The sequence below is a fragment of the Chenopodium album genome, chromosome 19, assembly GCF_948465745.1.
Source record: "Chenopodium album chromosome 19, dcCheAlbu1.1, whole genome shotgun sequence".
In the NCBI taxonomy this organism is placed as follows: domain Eukaryota; kingdom Viridiplantae; phylum Streptophyta; class Magnoliopsida; order Caryophyllales; family Amaranthaceae; genus Chenopodium; species Chenopodium album.
The window spans coordinates 11,062,636-11,085,024 of record NC_137852.1 but is presented as its reverse complement, the minus strand read 5'-3'; the positions used below and the strand labels follow the sequence as shown (position 1 = coordinate 11,085,024).

Here is a 22,389-nt window from a genome sequence, read left to right as displayed (position 1 = left end):
TCAACATCAGATTTTAGAAAATAAGCTTTTAAGTTAAAAATCTTTTTCGAATTCTATCTTTTATATTTTCCGGAAATAATTAATTTGCCAAGCTTATCTTGTCACGCTTCTAATAAATTCCATGCATATCCTACTTAACATATTTAACAATAAATCTAGAAGATAAAATCTTAACTAAACTATTGCTGCACTGTTCTTTTGATCTGGTAGAATTACTTGGGCTTCACGTATTACTAAGTTCCTCCAAAGAACTTAGTCCTTCATATTCAGGTTCCTGTTAGGGAACGTTCCTGTTAGGGAACTTAGTTCCTGGGAGGGAACTCTTCTTCTTATTGATTAACCTTCTGAATAAAGAGCTTCTTCGAGGCTTCTTAGCATCAGTTACTTCTTTCATCTCCAAGATCAATTTCACCTAAGCTAAACAAACACTTGAGAAATCTTTATTAGATGAGTTTGCTTCAGTTTAAGTTCCTCATCATCAAAACCTTTATACATCAACAAGCTGCCTAGCTGGGTCAGTGAGGAAATAATTGAGATGTGGAAAAGATATGCAATTACCATCTTTTTTTTTTTTTTTTTTCATATTATCCTGAATTTAATTTGCTTAAAATTTAAAAGCCTATTAAAAGTATGCTCCTTTCGTTTTTTAAAGAGACTAGGATTCCAACCGCGGTATATAGCTAGTCTTTGCGAAAAATTATTATCGATTTTCTTATATTGTGTATAATATTTTATCAAAGATGTTTGCATATAGACGATAAATGTGTTGGATATTGTTTATTTGTACAATGTTTCTAAACTTTAGTTGGACTACTTTAAAATAAAACACGCAAATTAAGCAACAACCTTTCATCGTTGTCTTGTCATTAATGTTATCATGTAATTAAACCATAACCCTTACGTGGGGGTAAAAAGGTAAATAAACATTTTGAGACGTATAATGGTCCGTGCTATATTCATAATGTGTCTATATATATATGTTAGATTAATGTCATTAATTTTATTTTTAAATTAACTCGTTAGATTTTTCTTTTTACTGCACAATATGTTCATTGTGTTATAATTCGTTTTCCATAATCTCAATATGTATCATTATTGTTTCACATAAACTCGGTATCTGAATAAAATTGCTTGGTTTAAATTCTATGAACCTATTAAAAGTGAAAGTTGGAAGAAATTACAACTTACTGAATACTACTCTGTAATAAAAGTGTCACCATTCATCAGTATTATCGCTGAAGAAGATGAAGCAATTACAACATGGGTGGTCAGTGACTTTATTGATTCAATAATTGTGATGTCAATAATATCAACCAATTATTGTACGGATCATTGCTCAAATACAATTACTTGGATGGTATTTGGTTATCACCCCATTACTTTTACTGTCATCTTTCTCACACAAATTTCCGCAATCAATTCAACAATGGATGTTGGGACAATCCTTTCTGTTGCTCAAACTTTGTTAGCAGCATTGGATTGTGATCAGCTTAATAAGATTTGCTCCACTGCTGACTACAAATCCAAACTCAATGAACTCCGACTCACTGTCAAAAGAATCGAAGCCGTGCTCAAGGATGCTGAGGCCAAGCAAGAGCTGTCCGAACAAGAACGGCTCTTTATTGAAGAACTCAAGGATGCTGTTCATGAAGCCGATGATCTCTTCGATGAGTTTGTCACTCTTGCTGAGAGGAAGCAGCTCACTAAGGGTATCAAGGTTCGTGTGCTTTTTTTTTTTACCAAGTTTGGTACTGCTTACAAGAGTCAGAAGGTTACAAAGATCAAGAGTAAGCTGGATGCTATTGCTGATGATAAACGCTTCAGCTTGAGCATTGATCCTAAGCCTATTAAGAATCGAAGGCCTGAGACTTGTTCCTATGTGTATGATGCTGATGATATCATTGGAAGAGGGCTTGATTTAGAGAAGATTGTTGGTGTGTTGCTTGATTCTAATGTTCAGAAAAATGTTTCTTTCCTTTCTATTGTGGGGATTGGTGGGTTGGGGAAGACTGCTCTTGCCCAATTTGTGTATAACGATGAAAGAGTCACAACTGCATTCTCATTAAAAATGTGGACTTGTGTCTCTGATGAGAATGAGGAGTTGTTGGATGTACAAGGGGTTCTTGATAAGATTCTAGCTTCGGCCACAGGTAAAAAGAAGATGAATGAGGATTTTACCATGGATGTGTTGCAAAGCAAACTTCGAGAACAACTTGCTGGGAAAAAATACTTGCTTGTTTTGGATGATGTATGGACTGAAAATTATGAGCAATGGCAAAATTTGAAGCAATATTTGATGGGAGGTCAGAAAGGAAGCTGGATTGTGGTTACAACACGCTCACATCGAACTGCGGAAATCATAGGAGACGGTCTAAAGCATGAACTAGAAGGCTTGTCAAAGGAAGATTCATTGTGTTTACTTAAAAAAGTAGCATTTGGATCACAAAACTCAAACCCTCCCGAAGACTTGGTCAAAATTGGTGAAGATATTGTAGAGGAATGTGCTTTTGTCCCTCTTGCAATTAGAGTGGTGGGAAGTCTTCTCTTTGGCCAAGAAAAAAATATGTGGCTGAAAATTCAAAAGCTGGGATTAGCGCAAATTAATAGAAGCGAAAATAGCATTATACCTACACTGAAGCTGAGTTACTATCAGCTTGAATCCCCACTGAAAAGTTGTTTCTGTTATTGTGCAGTGTTTCCTAAAGATTATGTGATGGAGAAAAATACATTGATAAGGCTTTGGATGGCACAGGGCTACATCCAGTTGAATGATGATCATCAAAGTCCGGAAGATCTCGGTGAGGATTATTTCTCGATCCTATTGCGGAGATGTTTCTTGCAAGACGTGAAGAAAGACGAAGAGGGCAATATTAGATCATGTAAGATACATGATTTAATGCATGATCTTGCTCAACAAGTTGTGGGAAAAGAGATTTGTAGAGTGGAAACCATGAATGGGGATGTAGACAATAAAGTTCGTCATCTCACTCTTATTAGACATACAAAAAATTTCTCTTTTACTAAAAGTAAGAGCCACCTACGTTCATTTCATCGTATTGATACTGATAAGTATATACCAGAAGGATTCAAGATGGATCAGGTTTGTGTGGCTGCATTAGTAGGTAATTGGAAGTATTTAAGGGCATTGGACTTGCGTCAGTCAAGAATCAAGAGTTTGCCGGGCTCAATAGGTGATCTGATACACTTGAGGTATCTAGACCTCTCATCAACTGGTCTAGAAGTTCTTCCGAGTTCTATTACAAAACTATATAATCTCCAGTTTTTAAACTTAAATTGTTGTGAAATATTGAAAGAATTACCAAAAGATTTGAACAAATTAGTTAAGTTGAGGGTCTTGGGTTTAAAAAGCTGTTTTGAGCTGAAGTATATGCCAAGGGGCATGCACAAGTTGAGTTGCCTTCACACTGTTAATTTGTTTGTGTTGGGAGACATGAGTTCAAGTAAGAACAGCTTACTTGAAGGGCTGGAAGATCTAAAAGCTCTTAGTAACCTGAAATGTACTCTTTATATCACGGTTCGATATATGAAGACAGGTTATAAAATAAATGGTGGAAAGGAAGGTGGGTGCCTGGTGAACAAGGAACATCTGAAAGAAGTGTTCATTGATTTCTCCAAGAATGGAAGAAAGGAGTATGAAGAAGCAATGATGGAAGAGTTGCAACCACATTCTAATCTCAAGATATTTGGTATGGGGGGATATAAAGGTGTGAGAATGCCAAGTTGGGCAAGGGACAATTATAACTTGGCAACCTTCCTCCCTAATCTTGTTCAAATATGTTTTACTTGTTGTCAGAAATTGCAGCATTTGGGACAATTACGACTTCCTCAATTGAAAATATTAAAGTTGTATGATTGTCCAAACCTAACAGCAACTTTGGAGTGTCCTGCATTGGAAGATCTAGAATTACATTTATTCAATGAAAGATTAAAAATAATAGCAATATCAGGGGGAGAGGCCTCATCTTATGAAATTGGTCCCAATTTAAGGTATGTTGGAATCGACAATGTGGCATGGCTTAATTCGCTGCCCATCAACCGGAGAGGACTGGCCCCACATTCAACACATTCCTTCCATTCGATTCTGGTTCTGTTATTATTAGTTCCCCTGGTTTGATTATGATCAGGTGAACTATTCAACTTTTCATTTCTGTTTTGAAATTATTAGTGTAGTTAAGGATTGCATTGCTTTGTTAGTGTGAATGACGAAGAATCACTAATTCCTGTTTCCAGTGATTTTCACAATCCTTTTTGCACACCACCTATTTGATGAAATTTATTTGAGTCATCAAATCGAGCTTCTCTGCCAATCTTGTCTATGTAGTGACAAGACTTTATAACCTTGTGTACATTATACACTTTGACTTCCCTTGAGCATGATATTGGAATGCATTTTCGATTTTTCCCCTTATCTCTTTCACCTAATAAATAGTATGTGTGCGCGCGTGTCTGTGTGTGGTTTTTTTCTTTTTCTGTGTGTCTGTGTGCGTGTGTTAAGGCAGATCTTGATTGGGGAGTTTATAGGGAATTTATTTTTGTCTATTACTTGGACTTACAGCTGGTGTTAACCAACTAAAATTGTATATTGGTATACATAAGAAATTCATGGTGAGATTACCAAATGCTGGATTGGTGGTTCTTAATTTGGATGAAAGTTGGTTTTTATTGCTGAGCTGCTGCTAAACAATAACCAGGAAGTACACCTTGTTTTAATTTTTTATGTTCTATCTAGTTTTATTCTTGTGTAAATCCCTATGAAAGAAAAAGTGCATAACTGAAAGGGCAACTTCTTCTCTAATAGGTTTATCATAATATGTATCTAGGCTCTCTGCTTTTTCTTCATTACTTCTCTGCTTTTTTTTTTTTTTTTTTTTTAATTTTTTTATTTTATTTTTTATTGAAATCATAGAGGATATTTTCATATCATCCTCTTCTCTCTGTTTTTAACTTAGATTATTTGCAAAATTTAAAGTAGATGATCATTCAAAGAATTTTTTATATCATTTTTGATTGTTTCTATTTAAACCCAGGCAATGGATGTTACTATACCTTTATCTGCTTGTGATATTTTTGTTTCCTGTTCATAATACTTATCATTTGTTTAATCATGTATCAAAACTTTTTAGATTGCTCCATGATAAGTAAGTGTTTTGTGAACTTCTACAGGACATGCTACAAACAGGCATGATTGTTGGAGGATGGGACAAGTATGAAGGAGGTAAAATATTTGGAATACCACTTGGTGGAACAATCTTTTAACAGCCTTTTTCGATTGGAGGTATGTCCTTTTCGAGCCAACTCTTCTACGCTTGACATTGAGATTAAACTTTTTCAGTTTTTTTTTTTTTTTTTTTTTTTTTTTTTTTTTTTTTTTTTTAATTTTTTGAAACCAAACTTTTTCAGTTTTTCATACTTAATTATTACTTTTTGGTGGTGTATCAATTGTTATAATGATAGATTTGCTACTGCCTGCGACTAGTGATTCATGTTCATGAATTTCTTTTTCATTAATGTTTGAACCGTTTTTTGCATGATAAATTTTGTGTGTGAAAGATTTAGTGGGTGTATAATTGTGGCCATGATCATTATGATATAAATTCAATAATTTTGGTCACTTGAATCGGTCTCTTATCTCCATCTTGGTAGGATGATTATGTTTAGATTATGATTTCTGTGTATAAGAATCAATTATTTTGTCATGAATGCTGGAACAGTAAAAAATCTATTTAGCAGAAGTTGCTATGCTGAAGGATGTGTCTTGGATATTTTAATTGTGTTTGCTTGGATGGCATTAGTACAGTTGAATTACTAAGGGATGGATGATGATGTGATTAATGTTGGTTAATCCTTACTATAACTTTAGTTTGTCGTCCTTAATTTGAGTGGTGAGTTTCTCAAGGAAGGTTCTGAGAAAGTTCATCTTATTTTTTTGGCTGAAGTGTTTCAGTCTTTTGACTTTCTATTATTGGTTATATCTTCTAATGCTCTATAAGTAGTGATTTTTAGGTTTTAAAACATGTCAAACATGTCCATGTTCTTATAAGTTTTATGCTGCCTTTAGTCATGCATATACTTAATTTGCTAAAGCATTCTTTTACAGGGTCTGGCACCTCGTATTTGTATGGATTCCTTGATCAAGCATGGAAAGATGGAATGACCAAGGAAGAAGTGAGCTGAGGTATTTTGAATTGTTGTATGCTACATTCACATCTTTGTTACCTGCATTGAGGAAACTCTTACTGATCTGGATAGAGCTAGACCCAGTTAATATCAGATATAAACAACCCAACGTTTATATCATCCAAATCTGACGTGGATGGGCAAAAAAAAAAAAGCTAAAAAAATTAAAGCATGTTCACGTCGTTTACTTTGTTTTGTAGCCGTTAATAGAATGTTATGAGCTTTTGTCTGCTTAAGCTCTCACCCTCCATTAACGACGCTCAACCTTCCGCCTCCATTGAAGATGCCCACCATGTCCACCTCCACCATATTTTCGGCGGCTTCGCCGCCATAATCAATGAAAACCCGAAGAATAAACGGTAAAACAAAGGGCATGGTTAACCCTAAAGGTTAGGGATATATCATTTTCTTCGAATTGACCATTGAACATTAGAGGTTTCAATTTTTAGTGATAAAGAAGTGATAATGGAGGTGGTAGCTTTGACGGAGTTAACGAGGAAACCAATTAATTTGTGGATTTCTTTCAACTGTTAGTAATACTGTACTTGAATTTACTCCATTACCCCTCACTAAATCAGCTGAAATGACCTCCGTGCCCTTACTAAACCATGTGAAAGACAGCATTGTCCTGATATTAACAAAGGTTGTTGATAACAGATATCAACTTGAATTTACTCGATCTGGATATACTTTGTAGTGCTAATGTTCTTTGAATAATACTTAGATGATAATTTAGGCTCTGTTTGTTTCAGCTTATTTTGTCAAAAGTTATCTTATGTGAACTTATCTGAAATTATTTTGTGTCATAAAAATTTGTTTGTGATTTTGTCAGAATCAATTATTTTATCATAACTTAATTTGTACAATATGATATTAGTTGAACTTATTTAAACTTGTTTTGCCAGGAATAAGTCAATGTAAGTTTTTATTAGATGAAACAAACAGACCCTTAGTTGAGTGTTTGGAATAAGTCAATGTAAGTTTAAACAAGAAGGGTTAAGAGAGTAAGAGTGCTTTGCCTTCTTCATTCCAAATACATTTTACATCTCATTGCTTTGGTTGTATATGTGCGTACTTTATTTATTCCTTGGAAATTGTCAATGTTTTCATTCCTATTAGTCTAAAAACTGAAAGAAACATTTGTGTAAGACTACTTTAGTGAATCATGGTAAGCACTTGACCCTATCCTAATTTCTTTCTCCCCTTTGACAAACAAGGTTGCTATGACGATTAAACGGTCTTGCTTAATAGTTTGTTAAGAACTGATCAATTGCATCATACTAAATGATTTCCCCTTTTCTTTATTCTTTAAATCTGAGATGTAGCTAGCAAATGCTGTACTATGAAGAGCCAACTATTTTGTTATTCTTAATATATTCTCTCCATCTTTTCAGGATCTAGTGAAGAAAGCAGTCTCCCTTGCCATTGCCCGAGATGGTGCCAGTGGTGGTGTCGTTCGAACTGTCATTGTAAGACCTCTTTCCTATTTTCCCTTCTGTTACATTCATTTTCTGCTGGTTGAGTAGAGTGTCCCATGTAATCTCATCACAATGCTAATTAAATTGAACTCTGATTGTATTGTTTCAGATCAATGAAGAGGGAGTGACCAGAAATTTCTACCCAGGTGACCAACTTCCACTGTGGCATGAAGCATTGGCGCCACAAGATTCCTTGTTGGATATTTGGGGAACTGCTGCAAGCCCTGAGCCAATGACAACCGAATAGACCTAGCTTTAAACATTCATGCAAACTTAAAATTTCGAATGCCTAAATGTTGTATGGGTTGACAGTTTGAAGTCGTAAAACAACACTGTTTGTAGTATTCATGTAGAATTGTGTAATTCTCCTTAGTGGAGGCTTTCTCATTCATTGAATATATATAGGATTTACAACCTAATTATGAGAATACCTAAAATACACAAAATATATCATTTACAGAATATTCACAAGATAATATAAATATTATCTAACACACCCCCGCAGTCGAAACGGGAGGAGGACGAACGCTGAGACTGTCTCTGAAATCCAAGAAAAGTTGGCGAGGTAATCCTTTTGTGAAAATATCTGCGTACTGTGATGAAGATGGAACATGTAAGACCTTAATCTCACCAAGAGCAACCTTGTCGCGGACAAAGTGAATGTCTATCTCAATGTGCTTGGTACGGTGGTGTTGTACCGGGTTGGAAGACAAGTATACGGCAGAAATGTTATCACAATAAACCAAGGAAGCCCGTCGAACAGGGCAATGTAACTCTAGAAGGAGATTCCGGAGCCAACATAATTCAGAAACAACATTAGCGACACCTCTATATTCTGCTTCGGCACTTGATTTGGACAATGTGGCCTGCCGTTTTGCGGACCATGAAACCAGATTATCACCCAAATAAACACAATACCCTGAAGTGGAGCGCCGAGTGTCCGGGCAGCCGGCCCAATCGGCATCTGTGTACGATGTAAGGCTCGTGGGTGCAGAACGGGACAAATGTAAGCCATGATCAAAAGTGCCTTTGATATATCTGATAATACGCTTTAGAGCGTTAAAATGAGGTTCCCTAAGAGCATGCATGAAGAGACAAACCTGCTGAACCGCATAAGCAATGTCAGGTCTGGTGAAAGTGAGGTACTGAAGGGCACCTGTAGAGAGAGGGATCCTGCATTGGCTCACCATCATGAGCGCTAAGCTTCGACTTAGTGTCGACGGGTGTAACAACCGGCTTGCAATTATCCATCTTAGCCCTCTGCATACTTACTCTGGCAAAGGACCATGGAGTCCTTCGTGCGAGTGACAGAAATTCCCAAAAAATAACTCAACTTTCCTAAGTCAGACATGGAGAATTCGGACTTGAGAAGAGCAATAATATCGCCTTTAAGCTGTTCGGAGGAAGCTGTAAGGACAATGTCATCAACATAGAGCAATAGATATGCAACATTTGCACCATGTCGCAGAATAAAGAGGGAATTATCACTTTTGCTGCATACAAAACCAATCTGCAAGAGAAAATTAGCAAACCGTTGGTACCAAGCCCGTGGGGCTTGTATAAGACCATAAAGAGACCTATTAAGTCGACAAACATGAGTGGGAGCGTCGGGATTAACAAATCCCGGTGGTTGATGCATATAAACCGTTTCTTTGAGGTCACCATGAAGAAACGCATTTTTCACATCTAACTGATGAATGGGCCAATCTCTACCCAGAGCAATACTCAAGACCGTACGAATAGTCGCCGGTTTTACCACAGGACTAAAAGTCTCATCACAATCAACACCAACCTGTTGAGACTTGCCATTGACAACAAGTCTTGCTTTGTGCCTCTCCAATTCACCATTTTCCCTGTACTTGTGTTTAAACAACCACATACAACAAATAATATTCACACCCTCCGGCCTTGGAACAAGATCCCAAGTATGCTGATTAGTAAGAGCATTAAATTCCTCATTCATGGCAATATTCCAGTTATGGTCAAGCAAGGCCAATTTCGGGTTTTTGGGAAGAGGAGAAATAGCGGGAACCACAATATTGGCTTGATATTTGGGGTTCGGCTTAAAAATCCCGACCTTGGCACGAGTTGTCATAGTGTGGGAAGGCTGTAGAGTGGGCCTAGAGTGAGGAGTAGAGACCGGAGTTGGGTTCGGTAAAGAACCGAACTGAATTGATGGTGAAGTGGGAGATTGAGGTGGGCTAGATGGTGAATTAGGTGGAGTGGGCAGGGGTGTCCGAGGTTGGGCCGCGGCCTGTTGAGGGATCCTGCAGCCCACCTGCGATATGGGCTGTTAAGAGGGGGAATGAATTGGTGAGATTGGGGGTGGGTTTGTGGGAGTTGGGCTTGCTGTTTGTGGGTTGGGCTGTGTGTGTGGGCTAGGGAGGGATTGCTGGTACACGTGCAAAGGGTGCACATCAGTAGAGGTTTGTGACTCCATAAAATCATAATCATGATTTTTAAACTGTTGAAGGCCAGGTTAGAGAAAGGAAATTGATCCTCAACGAAAGTCACGTGGCGGGAAATGATTATTTTATTTGAAGAAAGATCATAACACAAATAACCTCCATGATTAGACGGAAATCCCAAAAAGACACACGGAGTAGACCGAGGGGCAAGCTTATGAGGTGCCGTGGCACTTAAGTTTGGGTAGCATAGACAACCGAAAATACGAAGGTGATCATAAGTAGGGGTCCTTCGAAAAAGAATTTCGGTTGGAGTGTGATTTTGTATAGTTGTGGATGGAAGAATATTGAGAATGTAAGCAACCATATGAATCGCATATACCCAAAACGAAGGAGGAAGGGAGGCATGAAAGAGAAAAGTACGAGACATGTTATTAATTGTGCGAATAATTCTTTTGGCTTTGCCATTTTGTGAAGAAGTGTTTGGGCAAGAGAGTCGAAAAACTATGCCATTAGATGCACAAAAATTTCGAAATGGAGTATTATCAAATTCACGTCCATTGTCACTTTGAAAGGTTTTAATGTTCCTTTCAAATTGAGTTTTAACATATGCTCAGAAATCAAGAAGAATGGCAAAAACTTGAGACTTAAATTTGATAGGAAACACCCAAATAAAGTGAGAAATTAATCATCAAGCAACACAAGATAATATTTGTGACCCAATTTGCTAGAAATAGGAGATGTCCATAAATCCATATGAATAATATCAAAGGGGGCAAAAGTAACAGTATTAGATGACCTAAAAGGAAGTCGTACATGTTTTCCCAATGGACAAGAATAGCAAAAATGAGAACTATCTCTCTTATTACAACGAATTAAATTTTTGTTTCTAAGAATGTCAAAAACTGATTCGCCGGGGTGTCCAAGTCTATGATGCCAAATAGAAGGAGAAATTGCAGTTAGTGAAAGATGACAAGAGCCATATGGAGCGGAAGAGGTTGAAAAAGGATAGAGGTCCCCCACACTATTGCACCGAGCTAGAGTTGTCCCCGAAAGAAGGTCCTTCACAGAAAAACCAAGAGGGTCAAACTCGACAGAAACAGAATTGTCACAAGCAAGTTTTCTAACAGATATTAAGTTTTTAATAATGTTAGGAACAAAGAGGAAATTCTTAAGGTGAAAGGGTGAATTAGGTGAGGGAGTAGTAGTAGTGCCATAACCATAAACAGGAATACGTTTGCCATCACCAACAAAAATATATTGAGGAAAGCTCAAACTAGAGAGTTTAGAAAGAGTATCCGAGTCGCGAGTCATGTGAGAAGTAGCCCCCGTGTCCATGTACCATCCATTATCCGTGGGTTGAAGACTCATCGAGCTATAGGCTTGACCCAACTCAGTAGGAGACATTGGTAGACCATAACCGGGCTGACCTGTGTAGAAAGCTTGGTTCTGGGCTGGTCGTGGGCCCAATATGGAGCCTTGCTGTCCACGGTAACCAAAAGAAGGAGTTGGGCCAGTGGGAAAGGGGCAAGGAGGTGCAGCTCACTGACCCTGCTGCTGAGGAGCCCAGCCGTATGGGCTGCCCCAATGAGGGGCTTGCTGTTGGGCTTGATTGGAATTGGGCCCTTGCTGTTGTGGATTATTGTTGTTGTTGTTTGCACGGTTCTTCCCACGACCCTTCCCCTTGGAGTTGTTGCCACGGCCCTTACCCCTGCCGCGACCACCGCCTTGCTGCTGCTGGTCGGTCGCCGGTGGTTGTGTCGCCGGAGATGCGGCGGAGGTAGGGGGTTGAGATTGCTGCGCCACTAGAGCATGGTGGCCGGATTCCGATTGCTTATTTTGACGGGTTTCCTCCAAAATAAACATTGATCGTGCCTTATTGAAGCTAGGGGTCGGTTCGGACTGAGATACAATGGCAACGACTGTGTCATATTCACCCAACGTGAGACCGACAATAAGTTGCATAACCATCTTGCGATCGGAGACCGGGCAATCAACATTAGCGAGTTGATCCGCGAGAAGCTTGAGTTCCTTACAATAATCCGACATATTTGCAAAATTCTCAAGTTTCGTTTTTGCAAATTGTTCCTCTAAATACACAGCCCTAGTATACTTGTTATCATGAAATATCTCCTCAAGCCGGGTCCATAATTCAAGAGCCGTTGCACCCGGTTTCATGATCGTGGTAACTAGGTCTCGGGAAATAGTCCCATAGATCCAATTCTTCACTATAGCATCCAATCGTTTCCATGTAACATCGTCGATCTCCTTCGGACGAGTGGCTTTAGCATCAATGTGGTCAGTTACATTGAAGGCAAACGTTGTGATGTGAAAGAGCTCTACCCATGTTGCGTATTGAGCATCGTGATGGTCAAGGGTTACGCTAATATGGTTTTTGATGTTAGGGACGGCGAAAGCCGGATGGAAAGGGGGTTGTGGTGGTGGTGGAGGAGGGGTGGGAGGAGGAGTATCATCACCGGACATGATCGGTTGGAGAAGAGTAGAAGGGACGGTGGTGATGGAGGTAAACGGCTAAGGATCGATTAGGGTTTAGAGAGAAAAGAGAGGAAAAACCCTAGAAAGAATCTGATACCATGTAGAATTGTGTAATTCTCCTTAGTGGAGGCTTTCTCATTCATTGAATATATATAGGATTTACAACCTAATTATGAGAATACCTAAAATACACAAAATATATCATTTACAGAATATTCACAAGATAATATAAATATTATCTAACAATTCAGCCCTAACACCTTTAGATTTGTTCAAAGGGTTTGGAAGCAAACATTCATCCTATTTGGTGGCCTTAGCTTTTGGGTATGGTCCTTTGTTTTGGAAATGGGAAGCTCTTATAAGTAGTGCTGTCAAATTTCAAACCGAAACCGTTTAACTGTCCGAAACCGACCGACCCAAATGAGAACCGAACCGATTAAAAACCGATTTTTTTGAAACCGAAAACCGACCCGAACCGTATTTTAGTGAACCCAAAACCGAATCGACCCGAATAATGTTAAACCGTATAAGAACCGAACTCGTTAACAAACTGAACCAAATATAAACCGAATTGAAAGAAAACCGAACCGAAAAAGAACCGAACCGTATCTAACCCGAAACCGTTTAAACTGGCAAAAAAACCGCTTACATCGAACTGTTAGCAAACTGCTACCCATTTGCACCGAACCATTTAAAAACCGAACTGATTGTAAACCGAACTGGTTATAAATCGAACCGTTTATGAACCAAACCGCTTCTAAATCGAACCGTTTACAAACTTTTTTATATAATAAAATGGATTTTTTTTTTACGGGAATATAATTAAATCGAACCGTTTACAAACTTTTTTTTTTGACGGGAATATAACTAGTAAGATCAATATGACTAAACTTGAAACAGAACATAATATGTATTTATAAAATCAATGAGAATTTGTTTATAATATGATGCCTAAATATGAAATGATTCGCGACTTTATATAAAACTTGTGAACGCAAAAGGTTAGCAAGTACTATCAAATTTCAAACCAAAACCATTTAACTGCCCGAATCCAAACAACTCGATAAACAATTTATTTTTTAAAACCGAAAACCGACCCGAACCGTAATTTAGTAAACTTGAAATGGAACCGATATGAATAACGTTAAAGTGGTTAAACCATCGAAGAATCGAACCAGTTATAAACTGAACCGAAAAAGAACCGAACCAGTTAAAAGCTGAACCAAAAAAGAACCGAACCAGTTATAAACTGAACCAAAAAAGAACCGAACTGTTTCTAACCCGAAACCGTTTTCAACCCGAAACTGTTTGAACCGGAATAAAAACCGTTTACACCGCACCGTTAACCCGTCTGCACCGAACCGTTTACTACCCGTACTGTTTACAACCCGAACCGATTTAAAACCGCTTAAGAATAAACTGAAACCGAATCGAACCGATAACTATTTAAACCGAACCAAAACCGACCCGTGAGACAATTAAACCGATTCCAAACCGACCCGATTAAATACCGAACCGATTTCAAACCGAACCGAAACCGAACTGTCAAACCGTTTTGACAGTGCTACTTATAAGCATGGATTTCTCTCCCTCTTTAAAGAATTACGTTAATTTTTTTCGTTGACTAGGCATGGGGTTAGGCTATGCATACCAAACAATAGACTCCTCTCTTTTTCCTTTCTTTACTAATATCAAACCAAAGTAACAAACATTGAACAATATAGTTTCTTTTCCTTTCTTTTTTTTAAGGTATTTATACTAGAAAATATAATACTCCCTTTATTTTTATTTTTTTTTTTATTTGCATCAGTTTGACCGGTACATTTGCCGAAATGTTACTTTGACCATTAATATTTTAATTGTGCATTAGTATAAATTGTAACAAAATTATATTATGAAACTAGATATTATGACAAATCTAATGATATATTATATAATAACATTTATTTATTTTGTAGAGGTGAAAAAATTAAGTCAACCATGGTATGTGAATAGTACACTTGTCAAAGTGATGCATATAAAAAAAATGGAGGGAGTAGGTTTTTTATTGAAGAAAGATAATATCAAATTAAAGCTTCTAAATATACTACTAATATTTTATAAATCATCATGTCCAAGTTAATAATATCTTAGGTTTTTTTTTTTTTTTTTTTGAAGAAAGATAATATTAAATCATCTACATATACTCGCTATTGATTAGAGTCGGTGTCATGGGAAGATATTCTCTCATCTTCTCTCTTAAAAAAACCCTAAAATCCCTCATCTTTTCTCTAGTCGTAAGGGGCTGCCATCATCTCTTTGATGATGGTAAGCCCCAAATTTTTCTTTGTTTCCTTAGTTTTTAATTGTTTAGTTGTTAATAATCCTCCTTTCTCTCTCTTTATGAGAGTTTTGTTCCCAAATTTTGGGTTTGTTCTCTCCGTTTGTGGGAGTTTGGAGTATGATTATCTTTTCTTCTCTTATGGAAGATTAGAAATGGGTAGTTGCAATTTGCTTGGAAGATTAATTTTAGTGATTATTCGTCCGGCAAAGAATGAAGATTTAGGATATCATAATTTCTCTAAGTATCTAGAGTACCACACAGGTAATTTCATCAATACGACGACTATGTATCAGTGGATCTTAAGCTGAATTAGTGCTAACTCACAGATTGTATTGCTTCGAAAGAAGTTTTTTATAAAGGCTATATTTATTGATCGAATCTACAATGTATTTTGCTTTATGGTGATATATTTTTGTGTTGGGAGTTTAGATTTCTTAAGAATTATTTGCATTGTAAAGTGCCTTTTGGCTCTATTTTATCAATGAAATCCTATTTCTTGTCAAAAAAAAAAAACATATTATACTCGCTCTTATTTTATAAATCATGTCCAAGTTAATATGGATAATATGGAATACTCTATATATCACAAACATCATGGTTTTAGAAAACTTTGTTTTAATAATCTCAATTTTTATTATTCAGAATAATCCCAACTGTAGAGCGAGTTTTTTTGCTACTAGTCCTAAATTAGTCAACAAAAGTCAACAATCTATTATGCCAGGATACTTAACACTCGTCAAGCCGCGATTAGTACAAAAAAGTTTTTTTTTTTAAAAAAAAAATCAGAAAACCCCAGCGCTCTCCCTTTCCCTCATCGGACCACCCCAACCTTAGCCCTATCGGGAAAACTTCCCTCCCCTCCCCATGCGGATACGTCCGACCACCCTTACCCCATGTCGAAAACCGCCCTCCTTCCCTTCCCATGCCTTTCCCCACCTTGGAAAACAACCCCCCTTCCTTCCCCAACCCTTAAAAACCACCCCTCCTTCCCCAACCCTTAAAAACCACCCCTCCCCACCTCAAAATCACCTAAAGGTGTCAGTTTTGAGGTGGGGGAGGTTTCAGATCAAGGGATTGGGGTGGGCTAGCTAGCCGTCTTTAAGGGTTGGAGTGAGGAGGTTGGCCGATTTTGAGGCTTAAGGTGGTTGGCCAATCACAGTAGTCAGGGGAGGGGGTTGGGGTTAGAGGATGGGGGTGGGGGTGGGTAGGCTTTTTATTTTTTTTATTTTAAATTTTTTTTTAATTTTTTGACCAATTACTTTGTGACATATGGCATTGTTAATTATTATTATTTTTTGACAAATAGTTTATTTAAATTTTGATTTACTATAATTAATTTCTTTATTGCTAGAAAGGCTTAGCTAGGAATGTCCTATGTTTAATCTATGCATCATTGCATCCTTTCTTTCAGAAAAAAAAAAGGGAATGTCCTATGTTTGTGCTGCGATGCTGGTGATTTGAGTTATTTAATTACATTGCTCCATACTATTAATTTTATGTATTTGCGAAAAAAGAAATCTTGTTAAATTAGAAATTTGGATGATCTAAAATATGAATGTGCCTTTAAATTTAATTAGAGTATTAGACTATCTTCTTAAATTTCCTATGAGACATGAAAAGTGACCCACCCCCCAATTCTTGAAGAAATCAAAATTTTGATTCCTATTTCACTCAAAGAAACACATCAAAGTTGAAAGTTCTAAAACATGCCTACAAAAGTATACCAAAACCTACGCAAATTACAAAAGAAAATGCATCTATTCAATGAGTACTTTCAGAAAGAACCAAAATAATTTTTAGTAAGGTTGGTCTACCTTGTACAATTGCATGTGGTTCATAAAACTTGCTTACAAAAGTATTGTACGTGGTGTGAAATCTTGAATAATTGATGGGGCAAAAGAACAAGTTTGCTCGCTGGGTCAGTGAGGACATAATTGAGATGTGGAAAAGATATGTTACTTGAAACCCCATTGAAAGTTTACTCCCGTCATTTTTTAATTGATACTTTCGAGTAATTTCTTGCAAGATTCACTTATTATCAGAATTTTTCTTTTACAAACTATTATATTTAATGTTATATTGTATAAGATCTCGCTAACGAATGCCCCGGGATGTTGGATAAATATTTAAAACATTACCTAAAGTTGTACGAAGTATTAATTTGGAAAAGCATGACAAAATCACGAGTCGATCGGTGTAATTGATGTTCATTTTTTATTTAATCTTTCTATTTTTAGGTAGCTCATTCAACGCCCCCCGGGATATTCGTTAGCATTTGCCTATTGTATAATATGTTCATTTTGTTATAATTGATATTTTCATAAAATCAATATGTATCATTAATTAATTCATTATTGTTTCACATATATCAATTGGGTAGGCTAAAATTCTATGAACCTATTAAAAGTGAAAGTTCAAAGAAATTACCAACTTACTGAATACTGATAAAACTGTCAACATTCATCAGTAATATCACTAGTGTGAAAATGAAAAAGCAACTTTAAACATGGAAAAAGATGAAGCAATTACAACATGGGTGGTCAGTGACTTTATTATTTCAATAATTGCGATGTCAATAATATCAACCAATTATTGTACGGATCATTGTTGAAATACAATTACTTGGTTATCACCCCATTTTCACCATTACTTTTACTATCACTCTTCTCCTCTCCTTTTTCTCACACAAATTTCTGCAATCAATTCAAAAATGGACGTTGGAACAATCCTTTCTGTTGCTCAAACTTTGTTTGCAGCGTTGGATTGTGATCAGCTCAAAGAGATCTGCTCCGTCTATGGCTACAAATCCCAACTTGACGGACTCCGTGAAACCGTCGTAAGGATTAAGGCTGTGCTTAAGGATGCTGAGTCCAAGCAAGAGTTGTCTGAGCAAGATCAGCTCTATATTGAACAACTCAAGGATGCTGTTTATGAAGCCGATGATCTCTTTGATAAGTTTGTCACTCTTGCTGAGCGCAATAAGCTCTCCAAGGGTGTCAAGGTTCGTGTCCTTTCTCTTTTTACCAAGTTTGGTACGGCTTACAATATGGCTCAAGGGGTTAAGAAGATCAAGAATAAGTTGGATGCTATTGCTTATAATAGTCAGTTCAGCTTAAATATTGATCCTAACCCTATTCAGAATCGAAGGCTCGAGACCTGTTCTTATGTGTACGAAGCTGATATCATTGGAAGAGAGCTTGATTTAGAGAAGATTGTTGGTGTGTTGCTTGAATCTGATGTTCAACAAAATGTTTCCTTTCTTTCTATTGTGGGGATTGGTGGGTTGGGGAAGACTGCTCTTGCCCAGCTTGTGTATAACGATGTGAGAGTCACAACTGCATTTCCTTTGAGGCTGTGGACTTGTGTTGCTGATGAAAATCAGGAGCCACTAGACGTAAATATTAGACTATGTATATATTTGTATATTTACTAGGTTCACTCCCCTTAACCATTGTATTTATGAGGTTCACACTCCTTATTTCTAGCTTAGTGTTTTGTAATCTCTCTATTTAAACACTTTCCAATAATGAGAAGCTCAAGGGATTATTTCTTAATATGGTATCAGCCTAGGTTTATCTCTCTAGCTTCTCTCTTCCCCTTTTCTTTCTCTTTCTGCCGTTTTTCTTTTTGTTCACCATGGGTGACTCTCCAAAAGCTCCAAAAGCCTCTACTTTCCACCCCGCTTTCACTGTCAACAACATCAAAAGCGTAATCCCCATTACCCTTCAAATGGATCGTGCTCAATATATCTCATGGGTCGAGCTTTTCAAAATTAACGCTCGAGCACACAAAGTCCTTGAACACATTCTTCCCTCCCCTGATCAAGACGCTGCCTCCTCTCTCTCGACCACTGATCCCGCGCTTTGGAGCCAACTTGATGCCATTGTGCTTCAATGGATATATAGCACGATATCCAACGACTTGCTCAACACCATCCTCGAACCCGATTCAACCGCTGCGGCTGCGTGGGGTAGATTAAAAGACGTGTTTCAAGACAACCAAACAAACAGGGCTGTGCAACTTGAAACAGAATTTTCCCAAATTGATTTGAACAATTTCGCCAATATGTCTGCCTACTGTCAACATATTAAGATGATTGCGGATCAACTTGCTAATGTTGGGGCCAAAGTATCCGATAATCGCCTTGTTATTACCCTTGTTCGTGGCTTACCCAAAGCATACGACAACATCGCTGCTCTTCTCCAACAGTCCGACCCTCCAGTTTCCTTCCAAAAAGCCCGCTCCATGCTCCTTCTCGAAGAATCAAGACAAGCAAATCAAGCCTCGAATGAGGCTAACGCGGCTGGTTCAGCTTTGTTGGCTGCAGGACACCCTATTTCTCCGCTGAATGACGATCAATCCCCTCATTCTCACAATTTGCGCCACCCTCCAAAGGCCAATAATCGCGGTGGTGGTCGCACCGGGAACAGCAACAGCCGTGGCAAAGGTGGCCGCCACGGGAAGGGCCGTGGTGGTGGTGGCCGCGGACCCCAACAGCAGCAGCAACACCCGTCTTCTCCTTGGCAGTGGGGAAATACGGGTGCCTGGCAGTTTAATCCTTGGAGTGGTTGGGCCCCTCCTCCTTGGGCCATGCCTCCCTGCCCATACCCAACCACTCCTTGGGCCCGTCCCCCTGCTGGGCCTAGGACTCCACAACCCGGTATACTTGGTGCTCGTCCTCACCAACAGCAGCAACAAGCTTACTCTGTGCAAGCTCCGTCGTCTGTTGGGTATGCTCCTACAGATATTGAGACTGCTCTTCATACTCTCTCTCTCACTCCTCCCGATGAAAATTGGTACATGGATACCGGAGCAACCTCTCACATGACATCAAATCAAGGTAACCTCTCGTCTTATTTTAATTTGAGCAAAAATCATCAAAATATAATTGTTGGCAATGGTAGTGGCATTCCAATTCGTGGCTATGGGCATGTTTCCCTTCCCCCCTTCACCTTAAATAATGTCATTCATGCTCCTAACCTCATTAAAAATCTGATTTCCGTCCGAAAATTCACTAGTGATAATCATGTCTCCATAGAATTTGATCCTTTTGGTTTTTCTGTGAAGGACCTTCGGACGGGGACCACCCGTATGAGATGTGATAGCCCCGGAGAGCTTTACCCCCTCAACAAAACTGCCAACATTCACTCATCTCCCATCGCCCTTGCCGCCCTCTCCTCCTCCTTGTGGCATGACCGACTTGGCCACCCCGGGACTCAAGTTTTGACTTCCCTCAAGAAGAATAATTTTATTCATTGTAATAGGATTTCTAATTCTACTGTGTGTTCTTCTTGTATTTTTGGAAAACATGTGAAACTCCCCTTTTATCCCTCTACTACATGTACTACTTTGCCATTTGACATTTTGCATAGTGACTTATGGACTTCTCCCAAACTTAGTAGTGCCGGACATCATTATTATGTGCTCTTCTTGGATGATTTCACTAATTTCCTATGGACTTTCCCTATTGCTCGAAAATCTCAAGTGCATGATTTGTTTTTACAAATAAATTCTTTTGCCCGTACTCAATTTGAACGTCATGTGAAATGTTTTCAATGTGATAATGGTGGTGAGTATGATAATGATGCTTTCCGAAATTTTTGTCTCTCTAATGGAATGATGTTCCGTTTCTCATGTCCTCACACTTCCCCCCAAAATGGGAAAGCCGAACGAAAAATCCGTACTATCAACAATATGATACGTACCCTTCTTGCTCATGCCTCCGTTCCACCTTCCTTTTGGCATCATGCTCTCCAAATGGCAACCTACCTCCACAACATTCTACCCACCAAACTTTTAGCTTATGACACACCCACAAAAATTCTCTATCATCGAAACCCATCATACTCTCACCTTAGAGTTTTCGGGTGTCTTTGCTATCCTCTTCTTCCTTCCACCACTATTAACAAACTTCAACCTCGGTCTACACCTTGTGCTTTCTTAGGTTATCCTCCTAACCATCGTGGTTACAAGTGCTACGATCTCTCTACTCGAAAAATAATTATTTCTCGTCATGTGGTTTTTGATGAAAACCAATTTCCCTTCTCAAAAATTCACATTCCAAATCCATCAGATTATGATTTTCTAAATGATGGAATTCCTCCCTCTCTCGTACATCAATTCTTTGATCACAACATTTCTCCAGCTACTGCTCAAACACAACTCTCCTCTCCTGCTCAAAATTCCCAACCCACGGCCCATTCCCCTACGGCCCATTCCACTCCTCCAATTTTCGGCTCCCCTCAAAGGCCTCCCCCTTCACCGGTTTTGGGCCCTCACTCTCCGCGGCCCAACCGCACTCACCACACTCCTATCACCTTTGGCTCCTTCCCAGCCACACCCTCCAGCGGCCCAATTGACCAGGCCCACTCCCCTTCCCCTCCTTCCCTTTCCGGCTCACCCTTGGCCCAGCATCAAAGTAGGCCTCCTCCCCCACCATTTCAGGTGCGCACTCGTAGTTCACATGGAATTTTTAAGCCAAAGCCAATCTTTGACTTAAATTGCCACACTACACCCTCACCTTTACCTCGTAACCCTATAGCCGCCTTATCGGACCCGAATTGGAAAACTGCCATGATGGATGAATTTAATGCTCTAATTAAAACTAAGACGTGGGAGTTGGTGCCCCGTCCTGCTAATGTCAATGTGATTCCTTGTATGTGGTTATTTAAACATAAAAAGGATGCTAATGGTGTGTTTGAGAGGCACAAAGCCCGTCTTGTGGTTAATGGCAGGAATCAACAGGTTGGTGTCGATTGTGATGAGACCTTTAGCCCGGTGGTCAAACCGGCAACTATTCGTACTGTTCTTAGCATTGCTCTCTCCAAGTCTTGGCCTATTCACCAAATGGACGTAAAAAATGCCTTCTTGAATGGTGATATTGCAGAAACTGTCTACATGCACCAACCTCCCGGTCTTCGTGACAAAGATAATCCGGGTCATGTTTGTCTTCTTAAAAGGGCTCTTTATGGTCTCAAACAAGCTCCAAGGGCTTGGTATCATCGGTTTGCTTCATTTGTGGCTACAATCGGGTTTTCTCATAGTAAATCCGACAACTCCTTATTCATTCTCTCTCAAGGCAAGGATGTGGCTTACATTCTTCTTTATGTCGACGACATTGTTCTCACTACCTCTTCTGACAAACTCCGACAATCCATCATGTCTCGTCTGAGTTCCGAGTTTGCCATGACCGACCTTGGCCCTTTGAGTTCCTTTCTTGGAATTTCTGTCACTCGACATTCTGGTGGGCTCTTTTTGTCACAAAAGTCTTATGCTACGGATATTATTGCCCGTGCTAACATGTCCTCTTGCAAGTCATCCGCTACCCCTGTTGATACAAAGGCAAAATTGAGTTCTACTTCCGGCCCACCAGTCGATGATCCCACTTTGTATCGTAGCCTTGCCGGTGCTCTACAATATCTCACTTTCACTCGTCCGGACATCTCATATGCAGTACAACAAATTTGTTTATATATGCATGATCCGAGAC

General features: G+C 38.7%; 2 protein-coding genes across 2 annotated transcripts; both read left to right on the top strand.

Moving 5' to 3' along the window:
• Positions 1-1,210: 1,210 nt before the first annotated feature.
• Positions 1,211-8,095, top strand: LOC145594640 (disease resistance protein RGA2-like). The gene is made up of 5 exons (XM_081650966.1): positions 1,211-4,145; positions 5,185-5,296; positions 6,119-6,196; positions 7,593-7,667; positions 7,786-8,095. The coding sequence occupies exon 1, from the start codon at positions 1,298-1,300 to the stop codon at positions 4,133-4,135; it is 2,838 nt and encodes a 945-aa protein (XP_081507092.1). The 5' UTR covers positions 1,211-1,297; the 3' UTR covers positions 4,136-4,145; positions 5,185-5,296; positions 6,119-6,196; positions 7,593-7,667; positions 7,786-8,095.
• On the top strand, positions 5,052-7,923 carry LOC145594013 (proteasome subunit beta type-6-like). The gene is made up of 5 exons (XM_081650361.1): positions 5,052-5,090; positions 5,185-5,236; positions 6,119-6,186; positions 7,593-7,667; positions 7,786-7,923. Exons 1-5 carry the CDS (start codon positions 5,052-5,054, stop codon positions 7,921-7,923), a joined length of 372 nt encoding a protein of 123 aa, XP_081506487.1.
• Positions 8,096-22,389: the final 14,294 nt, after the last annotated feature.